This window comes from Trachinotus anak, unplaced genomic scaffold (assembly GCF_046630095.1).
Source record: "Trachinotus anak isolate AG129_WGS33_773 ecotype Australia unplaced genomic scaffold, CSIRO_AGI_Tana_v1 ptg000010l, whole genome shotgun sequence".
Classification (NCBI taxonomy): Eukaryota; Metazoa; Chordata; class Actinopteri; order Carangiformes; family Carangidae; genus Trachinotus; species Trachinotus anak.
In genome coordinates this window covers 15,492,257-15,508,676 of record NW_027273861.1, presented here as the reverse complement: position 1 = coordinate 15,508,676, position 16,420 = coordinate 15,492,257, and the positions used below count along the sequence as shown (strand labels likewise).

The 16,420-nt window shown below is 43.0% G+C and overlaps 1 protein-coding gene across 1 annotated transcript in view; it reads right to left on the bottom strand.

Annotated features, from left to right (window-relative positions):
- Positions 1-55: 55 nt before the first annotated feature.
- fbn2b (fibrillin 2b) overlaps positions 56-16,420 on the bottom strand; it is a 65,667-nt gene continuing 49,302 nt past the window's right edge. Inside the window, exons 28-65 of the mRNA XM_071487873.1 lie at positions 16,043-16,168; positions 15,815-15,937; positions 15,522-15,647; positions 15,154-15,279; positions 14,643-14,765; positions 14,380-14,502; positions 14,141-14,266; positions 13,911-14,033; positions 13,504-13,626; positions 13,118-13,279; positions 12,872-12,940; positions 12,569-12,694; positions 12,331-12,456; positions 12,064-12,213; positions 11,861-11,932; positions 11,652-11,777; positions 10,648-10,773; positions 10,034-10,159; positions 9,770-9,886; positions 9,247-9,375; positions 8,991-9,110; positions 8,570-8,692; positions 8,276-8,428; positions 8,103-8,168; positions 7,884-8,009; positions 7,351-7,470; positions 7,131-7,253; positions 6,836-6,967; positions 6,590-6,715; positions 6,191-6,397; positions 5,772-5,897; positions 5,474-5,596; positions 5,078-5,194; positions 4,846-4,974; positions 4,569-4,688; positions 3,573-3,804; positions 3,234-3,387; positions 56-3,108 (exon numbers count right to left, since the gene is read on the bottom strand). Coding sequence (XP_071343974.1) covers positions 2,731-3,108; positions 3,234-3,387; positions 3,573-3,804; positions 4,569-4,688; positions 4,846-4,974; positions 5,078-5,194; positions 5,474-5,596; positions 5,772-5,897; positions 6,191-6,397; positions 6,590-6,715; positions 6,836-6,967; positions 7,131-7,253; positions 7,351-7,470; positions 7,884-8,009; positions 8,103-8,168; positions 8,276-8,428; positions 8,570-8,692; positions 8,991-9,110; positions 9,247-9,375; positions 9,770-9,886; positions 10,034-10,159; positions 10,648-10,773; positions 11,652-11,777; positions 11,861-11,932; positions 12,064-12,213; positions 12,331-12,456; positions 12,569-12,694; positions 12,872-12,940; positions 13,118-13,279; positions 13,504-13,626; positions 13,911-14,033; positions 14,141-14,266; positions 14,380-14,502; positions 14,643-14,765; positions 15,154-15,279; positions 15,522-15,647; positions 15,815-15,937; positions 16,043-16,168 — 5,123 coding nt within the window. The 3' untranslated portion in view covers positions 56-2,730. The remainder of the gene's footprint in view (positions 3,109-3,233; positions 3,388-3,572; positions 3,805-4,568; positions 4,689-4,845; positions 4,975-5,077; positions 5,195-5,473; positions 5,597-5,771; positions 5,898-6,190; positions 6,398-6,589; positions 6,716-6,835; positions 6,968-7,130; positions 7,254-7,350; positions 7,471-7,883; positions 8,010-8,102; positions 8,169-8,275; positions 8,429-8,569; positions 8,693-8,990; positions 9,111-9,246; positions 9,376-9,769; positions 9,887-10,033; positions 10,160-10,647; positions 10,774-11,651; positions 11,778-11,860; positions 11,933-12,063; positions 12,214-12,330; positions 12,457-12,568; positions 12,695-12,871; positions 12,941-13,117; positions 13,280-13,503; positions 13,627-13,910; positions 14,034-14,140; positions 14,267-14,379; positions 14,503-14,642; positions 14,766-15,153; positions 15,280-15,521; positions 15,648-15,814; positions 15,938-16,042; positions 16,169-16,420) is intronic.

Below are 16,420 nucleotides of genomic sequence, written 5' to 3'. Positions count from 1 at the left end.
TCATGTTTGTAAGCCATGAACTCTGAGAGGAAAGAAAAACTCCTGCAGACAAGACTTAAAAATATAACCCACAATACTTTATTGCCATTTATGTCACTGGACAAAAAGTTTACAATATGATATGAATCACTCTAATTTTACAGACTGCCATGTGATGTCACAAATCTTTGGTTTTTGTCTTGTACAAAGATGATCATTCAGGATATTAAAAAATATTCCACAGTAGCTGATTGATTTATTGATCCTCAACTAACAGATGTGGTGAGGCTGGACGTTTGTCATTTCAGCTTTCAGTTAGACTTCAGTATAAACAGGCATCAGGCTTGTGCTGAACAAACATACGAACTCCTGAAACTTAAGGCTCCTTGTTTTCTGAGTTATAAAGCAAATGATATTTCGATGCAGGCAGATGATGACAGTATTGTTTCAAGTTTGACACTGAAGCTGAGATACAGTAAGCGGACACAACACACTGCCTTTTTTTTTTTCTAAACATAGTGGCAAATAAAAGAAAAATTACAAACTGACAATAAAGATACAAAGTATACAAAGGCTCCCAGGTTAGAAAAATGGTTATGTGTTATAAACATTGCCTAGGCTGTGGGTCAGTGCAGCAACCTTGACTGTTAAGAGAAAAAGATTATTGCTTATCACCATAGGTCCTACCTGGAGATGGTTTTGTTTGCACTGATCCTCATGGCATTGTACAGACAGTGTAAGCTTGTATGATAATAGACGATGGGAATGTTAATGATCTCAAAGTCTGACATCTGTGTTTTGATTCCTTCCTTTCTTGATTTTACTGGTGACGGTGGTTTCAAACGATGCAGCCAGTGATCAACAAATAGGATGCTGCATTTACTTCTGTTTTTTTCCTCAACAAAACAAAGTCAACAGCACTACAGGCCTTCAGTCTTGGGTTTACTGTGAGTATTTGTTTTGGCAGCCTTGACATAAAAAAAAAAAAAAAAAAGAAAAAAAAATCTACATTTCACTTAAAAATATACAATTTAATTTTCAAGAAGCAAGTTTGATAATATTGGTTTTTCAGCACCAAGACAATACAAAAGACAGACAAACACAACAATAAAACCTAGCAAAAAGAAGGTCACTTTTGCAATCCAGATTCAAGACTGCACTTTCTTTGTACAGCGTAAAAGATAATAAGATGGTATTATCTAGCACCTTTTTTCTCTTTGAGAGAAAAAAAAATCATGAGAAATGAAAGATGACCTGACAGATATTTGTTTTTTTTTTTTTTGTGAGGTTTCGTGTTCACCTGTGCGTGCCATTACACTGTAAAGCACCACCTTTACTTACAGCTTAGGTAATGTTAACATGTCAAGTACCTTTGAGACTGCTACTGTGTTCAGCTGTGTGTCTCTTTGTGTTGCAGACAAGGCTCAGACCTCAGACGTCGAGTTCACGGTCAAGTCAAAGAAGTCAGATAAAGTCAGCTTATTGACAAGTTCAGCCTCCCAACACCAGCTGTCCACTACGGCTCTGTTCTCCCGATGCTTTTATGTTCAGGAGTTTGTTGCAAAAAAATGCAGAACCAGGAGATGCTACAAGTCTCTGACAGCTGAAAGGGGAAAGAGACTTTGGACTTAATGGAAATCTGGCTATCAGGTCCAGAATCAGTGCACCTGAAGTCTTAATCCCTTAGAGGATAAATACAAACATGACCTGATCTATCTTCTTTTAAGTCTACAGGCTACAAACTGGTGTATTTCCTGGTCATGATGGATGCTGAGGGACACTAGCACCCTCTTTAGTTTTAAAGTGAGCATCACAGCATGGTGTCCATACTCAGTGAGAGGTACTGAGGTAACCAAACATGACAGCACACACACGCAAACACGCTGATCCCTGCTTGCCGCCGGCCGCAGGCAGGACAAAAGTCGGTCACATCAGAGCAGAACAAAGCTTGCTGTTTTTCTCATGTGAAAATTGGTTGGCATCCAGCTATAAAAGAGACCGCTATGGACTTAAGAACCTGAAATGCTGTGTAAATGTTGCAGTCCTTCGTGTTAACATTTTTCAAACAGCACAAATACATTAAATGACACACTACAATACTGAGAGGGGCAGACTTGACAAACCTTGTTCCCCAGTGTTGTGTTTTTTTTTTTTTAAGCAAGATCACAGAGAGGTGAGAGAGTCCTTGGACTACCATGATGGCACCTGACCCTTAATATTACTTCTTTACAAAACATGGTGATTCAAATACCACCATAAATGCTGCATTAAGATCATTTTGGCCACTCTCAGCACTTAATTTAGGATAAAAACTTCTTTGTCTTTGTTTTGCTTGTCTATCAAAGTGCTTCATGGACTTGTAGGCCATCTATCTGCTATTTTGTCTGTATGAGGTGCTGTGGTCCAAGGACAAAGACACCTCTCTGCCATCTCCTCCACTGGATCTCTCAGTGGGGAATGAGTGCTAGGTCGGGTAGGAGTGGGGGGGTGAAAGAGGAAGTGTAGTCAGGGTAAAAAAAACAAAAAACAAAACACAAAACATGAACATATAATAACATGAACAGTAACAAAGTGGTGGTAGAGTTGGGCTGATTGACTCAGTCTTTCATAGCCCTTGATTGATTACCCCCTACTGGTGGGGATGTTCCTGCAGGGGGCAGCTGGGAGGAGGAGTTATTGCATAAAAGGGCAGGTTAAAACTCAAAGGCTTTAAGAATCAGTCCAGGGCAGGATTATGAGAACACTCTGAGCTCAGTGCAGGTGGATGTGGAGCTTGATGCGCAGGGCGTCTCCTATTTCTCCTTGTAGGTAGTCAGTGTCATGCTGCTCCTCCAGCTGGTGTAGTCTCCGGGGCCCAAACAGCCGCAGGCTGGCGATCTCCAGCCTGTAGGATCCTGCAGGAGGCGGCCTCTTGCCGAGTCGGAGCACACTCTTTCCGTCGCGGCGTTCCAGCAGGCGGAAGTGTTCATTAGCGTTGCCATGGGTGATGACGTAGCGTACATGGTGCTCCAGGGGCTGCAGGGCAGGCAGGAGCTCTAGTAGAGGCTCCTTGTTGAGCAGTGAAGCCAGAGAGATGTTCATGGGGATGGACGCCTGGGTGTCCACACTGGCCATGCTCACTGCCGGCTCCTATAGTGAAGACAAGGTCAAAGGGGTTCACTGAATTGTTTAGCAAATCAAAAAGGAACCAGACCTGACCCTGCAACTGACAGGAACTAGAAGTAGAAGAAGAAGCAGTTTGTTTACACATGTACCTGGTTTAGGTCATTTTCATCAGTGTTGCGTCTGTGTCGTCCTTTCTTTCCTCCTCCGTTGATCTTGCACTCGTAGCAGGCCTCAGGAGACAGACTGTCATCATCCTCACCCTCTGCAAACTGGCTTGGGAAACCTGAGCCTGTTATACAGTGACTGGATGGAGACAAACAGAGCAAGAGAGGTTACTGCGCTGAATATGAGGAGTGAAATTCATGTCAAATTCAACCCCCCCACAAATGTTTTTTTGCGGTAAGACTGCCACCAGGAATAACTCAAAAACAGCTGGTGACACAACTTTTCACTTGAGAAATACCAGTTGCTGAATTTTATTCCCTCACCCCTGTCCAGCTCTGTAGAAACCTCCAGGACAGCCACACAGGTAACCTCCATCGGTATTGGAGCAGCCGTAGGAACAGGGATTGGAGCCTGTGGAACATTCATTCACATCTTGGCAGCCACCAGCGCTCTGCTCAAAGTCAAAGCCAGAGGGACACACACACTTGAAGCTGCCCAGTGTGTTGTAGCAGGAGGCAGAGCCACACACTGTTCCTCCCTGACACTCGTTTTCATCTGCAGGACAAAGAGGAGAAAGTACAGAGACAGACAGTAAGGTGTGAAGCCATACTGTCACATACAGCAGATACACACAACCGTTTTTATCCTATTTGGTATTTCAGAGGCATATCGATTTATTATTATGTACAGTTGCAGACCTACAGATTTTTATATGTTGGTAGAAATATGAAATTCCACTGCACAGTCTATGTAATTCATTTATATTAAACAGACTGTGCAGACTCTATTGTGCAGAAAATATTGTTGTTTGTGCCATTTGTTATTATCCTTCCAGCAGCAAGCAGAGCCTTTAAGCCAGGTGAACAGCAGACACTTTAATCAGACTCTTATATAAAAACGTGATATGATGATCCTGACATATTCTCTTTTTTAAATGTGACTAACGTGTACAATATGATAAAATATTGGCCAACAGTAAACTGCAAACATCTACAGAAATATCACTGAACTTTTATGTAATTCTGTGAAACCTAAATGAGATCACTTCAGAAGACCTATTTATGATTATGATGATTACATATTTCAAAATAAAAGGGAATTCGATTAATCAATCGATAATTCTATAAGGAGGTTGTTAATTTCTGAATTCCTATCAAATTTCTATTTACATGAACATGGTATTGTACATTAAATAAAATAAAAAAAAAAATAAAACTACAGAAACAAACCCATAGCTGCAGGCTAATAGTAAAACCTTTTTGTTCGTTGTGTGACTGTCTTGACAACAAACTCACAGACTCAAAGTCAGAGTAACTCACCCACACACTGGTTCCACTGGTAGTGCTGCACGTAGCCCTGAGGACAGCCACAGCGGTAACCTCCCAGCATGTTCTGACAGCCGTGCTGACAACGGTGGTTGTTGCTACATTCATCCACATCTGAGGGGAAGTAAAATAAAGACTTTTATTTTCTCATTATCAGCAGTGACACTTAGTACAGCTCACAATTTTCTGTCCCCTGCCTCGATCGCAAACACCTCAGCAGAACTCTGTGAACTATATCAAACCGAATGGAAGGGTTACTGGATCTGCTCACCCTCGCACTCCATGCCCGTGGTGTCCAAGGAGAAACCTTTGGAGCATTCACAGTTGAAGCTGCCAGGTGTGTTGACACAAGAGGCCCGGGAACCGCACGCGCTGTTCTGAGCTGCACACTCGTTGTTGTCTGCAAAGAGTAAAGTCTTTTTTGTTAGCTTGTTCGCTCTTCCTTAAGACAAACCTTTTTTTTGGCACAGAGTAACACTGATCGTCTCCTGTCGTGTACTCACCTATGCAGGCGGTCTGGTGCTGGGTGAAGCCGGGAGGACACTTGCAAGTGAAGCCGCCGATGGTGTTGACGCAGAGGAACTGGCAGTTATGCTGCTTGGTTGAACACTCATCCAGATCTTGGAGGGAAAGAAGCACGAAAACCGAGTCACATTAGAGAGATGAAGCCTCAAAGCCATAAAGCTTGTAAAAATGATACTAGAGCAAATATCAATACAGTGAAGCAGTAAAAACAACCCAGACCACTGGTGTGTTGAAAACAACAAGATTACCATGATATTGAACTATTAAAACAATCATTAAATTATATCTGATATTCTCTATGGTGCTTTTTACCCATGAATAGCAAGTCAGTGTTTAGACACACGTACTATACTGTACTTAAAGAGTCTGTGTACCTTTACACGTCTTTCCATCTGGCTGTAAGCTGTATCCTCTGGGGCAGGAGCAGAGGTAGCTGCCTTCTGTGTTCTTACACAGGAAGTTACATGGCTTTGGAGACAGAGCGCACTCATCCGTATCTGAAATTTGCAGACAAGAAAATTCAAAATGTTTGTGAACTGATACCAGTTTTATCAATGAAATGCTGAAATTCTGTGGAGACATTATCTTTATCTGTAAAATCAGAAACACTTTTAAACCAAACTGACTGATAACACGAGAGAGCGAGAGAGAGGATCAGATCAGAGATCATACCAATGCAGGAGGTTGCGGTGAAGTCCGTTTTGTATCCCACATTACAGTGGCAGCGGAAGGATCCAATGGTGTTGATGCACTGACCATTCCGACACAGATCTGGCATCACCTGGCACTCATTGATGTCTGGAAGTACAGAAACATTTTAGAAAGCGAATCAGATCAGTTACTCACAGTGTGTGTGTGTGTGTGTGTGTGTGTGTGTGTGTGTGTGTGCCTTCTTACTGTAGCAGCCTTTAACTTGTACCTCAACTCACCTGGGTTCCCTCCCAAATTTAGAACTTAACTGTAGTTATTTAGTTAGTTGAACTATTTTAAAAGATTGTGGTTTTAAAAAATCATAATCAACAACATGAGAATGAAAATGTAGGTTTAGCTAAAAACTTTATACTATCACTTTGTGGTATCGTGTTTCTCACCTCTTCCATCGGTGGTGTAGCCGGGTCCGAGTGGGCACATCTTCTTGTACTGAACAGTGCCAGGCAGTGGGCAGAGCTCGCACTGTGACCCCCAGCCTCGGCCCGTGTTGCAGCAGCACTCAGACTTGGTCACACTGTTCCTGTTGGTCGACGACTGCTGGCACATCGTCTGCAAAACCTCAGAGTAACAGAAGCCCTTTCGGTTGTCTGAAAGAAAAAAACGTGACAAATGAGTGTTTGGAGTTAGAAATGCATGAAAGACATTATTATTTATTTATTTCAGAAAAATAAACAAATTGAGATAAAACTTTTCGGTTGCTGAGGCAGCAACTGTGTGCAACTGACGTCTTCACCGCTACAGTCTGACGACATGTTCTCCAGCAGTAGTAGTGATCTTACCAATACATTCAGTTCCAGTGGAGCTTGGCTCGAAGCCGTCGTTGCACTCGCAGCGGTAACTTCCCACCGTGTTGACACAGCGGCCGTTCTTACAGATGCCGGGCTTGGCGCGACACTCGTTCAGGTCTGCCAGTATACAGAGCAAAGGATGGGAGGATGAAGGGAATGAAGAGCAGGAAAAATCCAGTAACAGCACAGCAGCTATTGTGTGAGGACTGAGGTGAATGCTGAGGCATTTTCACTCACCCATACATCCCTCTCCATCTGGTCGGCGCTGCATGCCAGGAGGGCAGATACACATGAAGGTACCGATTAGGTTTTTACAGGTCATGCCCTTGGAGTCACAGTCATCTAGACCCTCCGAACACTCGTCCTGGTCTGGTGGGAGACAGTGAGAGATAGCCAATAAGTAAAACTACATCAGCCTGCTAAAATGAAAACTCTTAAATCCTGTTTCAGTGTTGTAAATTACTGCAACACAGAAAAGTAAAAGGATTCAAGCGCATAAAAGTGACACGAGAAATGTGCTGTGTTCTCTTACCTCTGCACATGCGTTGGTCGTCTCGCAGCACATAGCCAGCAGGACACATACACTCATAAGAACCAAAGGTGTTGACACAACGGAAGGCACAAAGCAGAGGATTCTGGGAGCACTCATTGATATCTAAAATCAGGGAGAGAGACAGGGTGGATTCATTTATTATGATGTAGAATGATCTTGTACAAGTGTTTTGAGTGTGTTTGCAGTATCAAAGACCAACCTTCACAAGACATCATGGGTCCAGGTTCAAAGCCCTCCTGGCATGAACACTCGAAACCTCCCACCACGTTGGTGCAGGTTCCATTTCCACATGGGTTTCCTATGGAGCACTCATCAGTGTCTGGAGAAGACAGAGAGCAGGGGTAAGATAGAGGAGGCAATCATAAGCAATGACACTTTTATATTGTACCTTTTTTTTCTTTAAAAGCAGTCACCAGCAGCTTAAATGAGATCAGGCTGTAATGCAGAAAAAAGCTGAACTTGGGCGCTAGGAAAATAGCATCAGATGTGGCTGCTGATATTGATTTTGGTGATAAATTCTGTGGCACAGCAATAAAGAGGTCATAGTTCATAAAAAGAAGTCCTGGGGCTATTGATTTTTTTTTATTTTTCTGTCCAGCTGCTGCTATTTCATGATGAATACTCAAAATATTTTATTCTTTTTAGGGGAATCGAGGGTTACTAAAACTAATATATTACATCGGTTGGTGACAGAGCTTTAATTATATGAAAAATATGCAGAGAGCAGCTCACCAATGCAGTTGACTCCAGTGTAGTCCAGGTTGTATCCGAAGGGGCATTCACATCGGAAGGAACCATCTGTGTTGATGCAAATACCATTCTGGCAGATGCCTGGGTTATCCAGACACTCATTCATATCTAGAGAGAGCAAGAGAAGATTAGCACATTCCAAAAAATATATAAAAGATTTCCTTTAGATTTAAGAGGTTAGGTCAATATTGCAGCACTCACCTTCACGAGCATTACCAGGTCCAGGCAGAGCTCCGTGGCCGTAGGGACACAGAGTGTTAAAAGCAGCTGTAGACGCACCGAGAAAAAAAAAAGGTCAGCTTTGTAATTTTACAGATGTCATAGCGTGCACATGTATGACTGCATTACAACATGCATGTGTCTGTGTCACACACCATCGCTCTCTCGTGGGCACAGCTCACAGGGAAGTCCCCAGCCCTCTCCAGGCATCTTGCTGCAGCAGCACTTGGCCTTGGTGGTGTTGAAGGCTTTGGGGACGGAGCATTTTCCTGCGTCGAATTTGGTGAAACAGAAACTTTCTCTGGTATCTGCCAAAAGAAAGAAAAGTGCCAGTAAATCCAGGATTCTGTTGGGGTATTTTTTTTCTGTGAACAGACGGTAGGCTATTTTTTAAATCTTTCTTCAGCACTGTCTGCTTTGCCCTAATGTGAACTAACTGCTTCTCTCACCGTAGCAGCGCCGTTTGTTGTCAGAGAGCACGAAGCCCGGCTGGCATGAACACTGGAAGCTTCCAGGGGTGTTGGTGCAGGTGCCAAACTGGCAGATGTTGGGCTCCTCACACTCGTTGATGTCTGAGAAGGAAGCAGAAAAGAGGGCAGAGAAGAGGAGGAGGGGAGGTGAGAATAGGGTTGTATGCTTAGTGTGTACTTCTTGAGTGTGTGTGTGTGGGGTGTGTGTGTGTGTGTGTGTGTGTGTGCGCATGTTGGAGCAGATGGTCTGATCACTAATGTCTCAGACTCACTGATGTTTAAGTGCAGGTATTTATCAGGCCCCTGGCTATTTGAACAAGCTGGTTTGAGTATCAGTAGAGTATTTAACTTGTATTTAAGTGTGTCTGTCCCTGTAGGTGTGTGTGTCCTTGTGCCTTACCTATACACTGGTCATTTTGCACTTCATATCCAGGGGGGCAGATACATCTGAAGGATCCATCCAGATTCTGACAAGTTCCTGGAGAACAACTGCCGGGCATACTCACACACTCGTTGGTATCTGTGAAAAACAGGACAATGTACAAATCAGAAAATCCATGTTTGTGAATGTCAGACAAACTGTACTGTATGGAAGCCTGTATATACCCCACCCAACACTTACAGTGCTACACTTTTACATTTAATTACTGACTTACCGACACAGTTCTTCCCATCTGGAGTATTCTCATAACCCTGGTTGCACAAGCACTGGAAGGAACCGAGTGCATTGATACACTGTCCATTCCTGCACACTTGGCCTTGGAGGGCACTGCATTCATCTATGTCTGTATGAACATAAACATAGCAAGAATTAGGACTCTCAAGGCATTCCTCAAATGTTGGATACCCATCAACAACCCCATCCACAACAAAAAATTTTTACTTGTGCAGAAATTCATTATTTTTCCTGGCATGAAAGCTGGCTTGTGTTACCTCGCAGGAGTTCAAAGATATAATTTTAAATGTACTGTGATATATTTCCCTATGAAACCAAAGAAGTCGAAGTCATGTCTGAATTTTATCCAAATGTGATGCTACGAAAAAGGGCAGCCTGTTTTTACTGGAATTTATCAGTGTAACCTTAATAAAATGACAGCTAAACACTTGTCAAGACTTTTTCCCTCAAAAGAAAGCATTAGATGCTGTTGATCTTTACAGCGAACAGTAAATGATCCATACCCATGCAGTCGTTGTTGTGCGTGAGCTCGAACCCGGGGAAGCAGAGACAGTTGTAGGATCCTACTGTATTTTTGCAGGTGCCATTGCCACATGGCTGTCGGTCACACTCATCGATGTCTACAAAACACACAGAGAGCAAAATTTAGACTCAAAAAGGTTAAGCACATTACTATAAAACATACACGTAAAATGTGTGTTTATTATGTGGTGACTCAGGGTTACATGGATCAGAGTGTTTTGTGTATTTTATAGTGTCCTTCTCACCCATGCACATGGTCTGGTCAGCAGTAGCCTTGAAACCATTGTGGCAGAGGCAGCGATAACTGCCCTGTGTGTCAATACACTCTCCATGGCTGCAGACATTAGGAATCTCCTGGCATTCATTACGGTCTGAGAGAAAGAAAAAGAAATGGAAAGTAGATAAAGGTACTGTAAAGGGTTGCAATTAACAATTATTTATCAGTTAAACTGCTAATTAATTTTTCATTTTACTGTTTAGTCTATAAAATGTTAGAAAATAATTCTGCCACCAAATGTTTGTCTTTTTCTTTGATTAATGACTTAAATCATGATTTGGTTTCTAAAATTGTTAAGGATTTCTTGTCACTCAACTAATAGTTTCAGCACTAATATTATACCCATAACATTAACCCCACTTTATATATAGTCAATTCATGAGTTAAGTAAACCAATATGAATGTACACATCTCTGCAGCTTTCCCACTGTTGAATAAATGCAAATGCTAATAATTTTCTCTCAACAAGGGATGCCCCTGCCACACTTTCACACAGACCTGCACAATCAATCTATCTGTCCTCTTCCTTGGTATCTAAGGATAAGAAACCTCTGTGTGGCCTGTCAGACAGGCTGGACTCACCCAAACAGGCCCCGCTGGGGGACAGTTTGAAGCCTGGCGAGCACTCGCAACGGTAGCTGCCGGGAATATTGATACAGTTGGCGTTACGTTGGCACAGGTTGTCCCCACTGTTACACTCATCAATATCTGTGAGGGAGGAAGAAAGAGAGAAACAGTGGACATCAATCACAGGCTCTATAACTGTCTGGTCAGAGCAGACTGTCAGCTTGTGGACAGCAGGAGAAAAAACACGACAGCGCCATTTTGGCTCTGGTACAGTTCAGACAGTCGCTGGCAGGTTCTGGATGACTGAAGGTCCTGGCGGGTGCTCCCATTCAGAGCCACTACACTTGTCTTTACAAGGGCATAATTCATGTGGGAGGAGGCAGCAGTACCTCTGCTGAGTGGACTGCTTGTAAAAGTGCCTCTTGGCCAGTGAGTGTATTTGTATTTATGTGTGTGTGCGCCAGCAGCAAGTATATACTGTATAGTTTAAGTGACACATTAGCGAGCAGTGATTCAGCAGCAGGGTCAAAAGAGGAAATGCCATGTGGTTGGGTTAATGTGTGGGTATGCTTGTATTATATATTCATGGGGTCTGGGTTTCAGACCTCATGAATATAGTTTATAGTTTCCAACAGTTTTGCGGGAACCGAAATGCAGGACTCCCAATGTTTAAATGTTAAGACTTGGTTTTAGGCTTAGGGTTAGAGTTAGATCTAAGTTGAGGTTTGAGTAAGGGGCTTATGTCAATGACAGATCCCCATAAAGAGGGTTGTACAGGGTGTGTGTATGTGTGTGTACATATTTTTGTGTATATCGAGAGTGAGACACAGGAAACCAAAAAAAAAAACAACAAACAAACAAAAGGGCAGGAACTCTGTTAAACATCACCATGCTCACATTATCTCATACTAACTGTGTTTATTTCACAGGTAGTTAATGTTCCTTTGTTACAGGAGACACAAGGAACAAAAAAGGAAGCATGAGGCAGAGGAAAAGATTATCTGAGGCCTGAGTTTTACCTTCACAAATGAGAAGTATGTTGTTGTAGCTGAAGCCCATGGGACATTCACAGCGGAAGCTCCCGATCTGGTTTATACACACTCCATTGGCACAGATACCTGGGATCTCCCTACACTCATCAATGTCTGCACAACAACAACAAAGAACGTTAAAATAATTCATGCCGTATAATTTGCGCAACCTGGTTCGAGCATGAAGGTACTCTTACCAATCGGCTTGCCAGTGTGGATGTCAATGATGAAGCCGGGAGCCTGGTTACCACACAGCAACTGGTACTCAGCTGAAACAGTCGGGACAAAAGAGACTCTAAGTGGACTAAAAAGTAGTCATACAGCAATGTGTAAACGGTTGTGTTAGTGTATGTTGGCATTAAGCGGTGGCTCATTTGTGTCCGTGCTTCATGACACTCACAGGTAGCAGGGGTAGGACAAGCCTCGCATGGCTTATTCCAGGCCTTTCCTACGTTGTAGGCGCAGCAGCACATCTTCTTGGTCATGTTGAAGGACAGCTCGTTCTCACATGTGTCGTTGAAGTTACGGTAGCACACACTCTTCCTCATGTCTGTATTACAAGAAGGAGAGATGGACTTTTAGAATTGTAATTGTGTTCAAAGTTCACTTTTAGAAGAGACAGTGAGAGTATGCATCTTATTGTCCGAGAGACCTCCCTCCCACTCACCCATGCAGTTGTTTCCTCCATTGACTTGCATGTATTCAGGTGGACACACACAGGTGTAGTTGCCCAGAGTGTTGTAGCAGGTGCCAGGTCCACAGATCCCAATGTGAGTTGTGCACTCATCAATATCTGCACATAAGGATATGATGACAGGCAATGAAAAAAAATGAAGTGAGGGGAAGGTGACAACATATTGGTACAGTACAGTTTGAGTTAGTTGAGTTTGTCTTTCAGTCCTTACCCTCACAGATGCGAGTCTCCTCATTGAGGTAGTAGCCTGCCGGACACTCACACTGGAAACTGCCAAAGGTGTTGACACAGTTTCCACCCTGGCAGAGGCCTGGCAGCTCCTGGCACTCATCAATATCTAGAAAATAACTCAGATGGTTAGATCCACAGATTTCACTGATGTATTGGTTTCATGGCAGATTGTATGGTAGATCAATAGTAAAACTCTAAAATAGATGGAGGGGTTTTGCTGCTACACTGGCTGTAGATGTAGTCGTGATTTTTAATTCAATACAGAGAAAGCTGGGTAGTTTACCTTCCAGGATGACAGTGATAGGGTTGGGTCTGAATCCCTCTCCTCCTGGACAAAGAGTCTTATACTCCGCTACAGACGAGACAGAGCAGTCAAAGCAAGTTAGCCTGACTTTCTTTTTCATAGCGGCATAAAAAGGCATAAAAAGTAAACACAAAAAGTAATAATAAATGTTGCTGAGACCTAGATGTACAAAGAGATCTGAGCATTTTGCAGTAAATGTTAGGAGTAATTGAGGTCTGTACATACTTGAGTTGGGGGCGGGGCACAGTTCACAGGGGTTTCCCCAGGCTCCTCCCAGGGAGCAGCAACAGGATGCTCGGGTCACTCCGACTCCAATCTCTGCACTGCAGGAGATTCCTCCATCACCACGTGGAAGGATATCCAGGAAGCAGTTGCCAACACGAGTGTCTGAGAAAGATACATAATCATTCATATTTGGATGCTACTGTTGCATCTCCTCACTATTCTCTTATATATACTGATGTATATGTAACAGCGTCAGTCTATACTACATTTCTTATTCAATCATTCATTCATCTCTTGTCCCACATTGTATCCCTCTTGGAAGACAACATGGTGCTCTTTATTAAAAGCTTCTTATTTGTGACACCTGTCAGCTCCGTGTGACTCACCCACGCAGCCCACTCCAGTGGGGTTGAGCTCAAAGTCAGCTGGGCAGTTACACAGGTAGCTCCCAGGAGTGTTCACGCACAGTCCGTTGATGCAGTTCACGGGGTCCGCACACTCATTGATGTCTGTGGTATACAGTGACACACACAAGCTCAGTAACAACACACCAGATAACAGATATCTTTCTGCTTGTATTAGTTTGTACGCTACTGTAGACACAGAAGCCAAAAATACTCAAAATTACTCAAAATCTTGTTTATGCCACGAAGTTACTGAGGGTGAATTGAAAGCGAGCTGCATACAGACTGAAAACAGATGACTAAAGTCAATCATTGGTCTAAGAATTTTTAATTGGTAAGTTTCTGTTATTTTTCTGCACTGTGTGATTTTAGAAATTGTAGTAACTGACCAGTGCAGTTTCCTCCGCTGCGGTCCAGTTCGTAACCATCATCACACACACAGCGGAACATCCCTGGAAGGTTCTGGCACGTTCCAAACACACAGATGTTCTGGAAATTACACTCATCAATGTCTGTGGCAAAGGCAACAGAGAGAGGGAAAAATGTCAGTAACAATACCTGAATGGAAAAAGAACAGTAAAAAAGGAGAGAATTCAATGTGATAGAACGAGCGCAGCACCTTGACAGGCTTTTTTGTCTTCTGTGGGTGTGAAGCCCATCTCACATTCGCAGCGGTAGCCACCCGGAGTGTTCAGACACTGGCCGTTCTCACACAGGTTAACGTTGTCTGCACACTCATCCATGTCTGAAACAGTTCGGATCAAGGCATTACAAAAACTCCCTGGGCATGAACCTCACAGCACGCACAACAGCCACTATTCAATTAAGATTTACTTAGAAAAGTTCTGGCAGCCTTACCAGAGCATGAAAAGCCATCTCCATTAAAGCCCTCTTTGCATGTACATCTGTAGGATCCTGGTGTGTTGACACAGTCTGCATTGGGGTTACAGTTGTGATCTTCTGCAGAGCACTCATCCTGATCTACAGACAGAATGAGAGAAAAAAAGACTTTAACCAACACAGTCACAAAAACAAATATTCTTCAGATCTTTTATTTTCACTTTTAGACCAACTTGTCATCAAGTCACATCACAGCTGAGCTAATCTGAATATGTACTCACCCACACACTTGATGCCGTCTCCCACCCAGCCGTCTCGACAGCGACATTTAAAGCTTCCAGGAACATTGATGCAGGCAGCATGCATGTCGCAGTTATGCGCCCCGATCTCACACTCATCAATATCTGGAGGGATGTGGAGATAAATTAGCCACTAACACACAATGAAACTGATTTTTGTACTAGTTATTTTTCTTGTAGCAGCCTATAAAAAAGCTAAAATGAATAACAAAAGAATATAATATTTCAGTTTGCTGGGGTGAAATGCCCTTTTGTTTAAGGACATCACAACTTTGCTTTTTACAAACCACAGCAGTTTAAATTCAGTTCTGGGTCTCCAGATATGCTATAGTATAAATAAACAATTCATTTCTAAAATGTAGACCTACAACTACTGTATGCATGGATGACCTGTCTCAACACTCAGCACAGACATGGACACGCAGAGGCCCAGACCTCTCAGCGACAGCCCAGCCCTTGATATATGTATGTGTGTCTGTGCGTGCGTGTGCACCTGTGCAGCCTGTGGAGCCTTTCTTGACAAAGTATCCCAGCTGACAGTGGCAGATGAAGGAGCCTTTGGTATTCTCACAGTCGCCGTGGAGACAGATGTTTGGGTTCAAATCACACTCGTTCACATCTGGGCAGACAGGACGGACAGACAGAGATAGTACGTGAATGTTCAGGCCTTGGAGATCAGGTGACAGAAAGTGAGACTGACAGAGAAAGTCCCAAAGGTAGCCAGACAAGCAGAAAACCATATCAGATCAGAGACTGAATGAATACACTCATGTGGCAGAAAGAAAAGAATAACAAAAAGACAAAATGTAAATAGGTAAATATAAAAAAGATAAAGGTGTCAGCATGTGTTTCTCCTCTCACCAATACAAGTTCTCATGTCCATGGAAGCCATGAAGCCATCGTAACACAGACAGCGATATTCCCCGGGGATGTTGGTACACTGCCCTCCATCACAGATGTCAGGTGTCTCCTCACATTCATCAATATCTAATAGAAACAACAGAATACATTTCAGAGTGGCAATGCTGTAGAAGACCAGACAGAAAAACATTAATATTTTAAAGTTTATTTTCACATGGTTGCTTTCGTTAAACTTTTTTATAATACTTTGTTCTGAGTACAGATATACTGTGAATGTCCTGTGTGTTTTTTACCTGCACAGGTCCTGAGATCAGGCATGAGAGCGTAGCCCTCGCTGCAGCTGCACTCATAGCTTCCCTCTGAGTTGGTGCAGTGGGTCTCACAACCTCCATTCATAATGGTACATTCATCAATATCTGCAACGGGAGGTCACAGTCACAGTTAAGACATTCAGGTCTCAATGAAAACAGGCACCTTTTGAAAATTACAGACAGGAAAAAAAAAAAATGTGCTGCACTTACCAACACAGCCCTGTCGGTCTGGTGTGGCCTGGTAACCTGTGTCACAGGTGCACTGGTAGGTTCCTGGCATGTTGACACACTGGCCGTTCTTGCACAAGTTGTCACTCAGCTGGCACTCATTCACATCTGAACCATCAAACAAATATGAAGAATTAAACACTACATAAAAAATACTGTGCCTCTGACTAGTAATGAAAAATAACAGAATGGATTTACAATTATTCATCAAGGCTCGAACGTTGTCTGAGCCATTACTTGAGCCAAAGAAAAAAGATCAACAAGAGAAGCATGGAAACTACTTTTTTAGGACGTGACTGATGCTACGAGTGCACTAGCTTGCTGAGTGTGATATACAACACCCAGTGAGCCTGTGTGTGA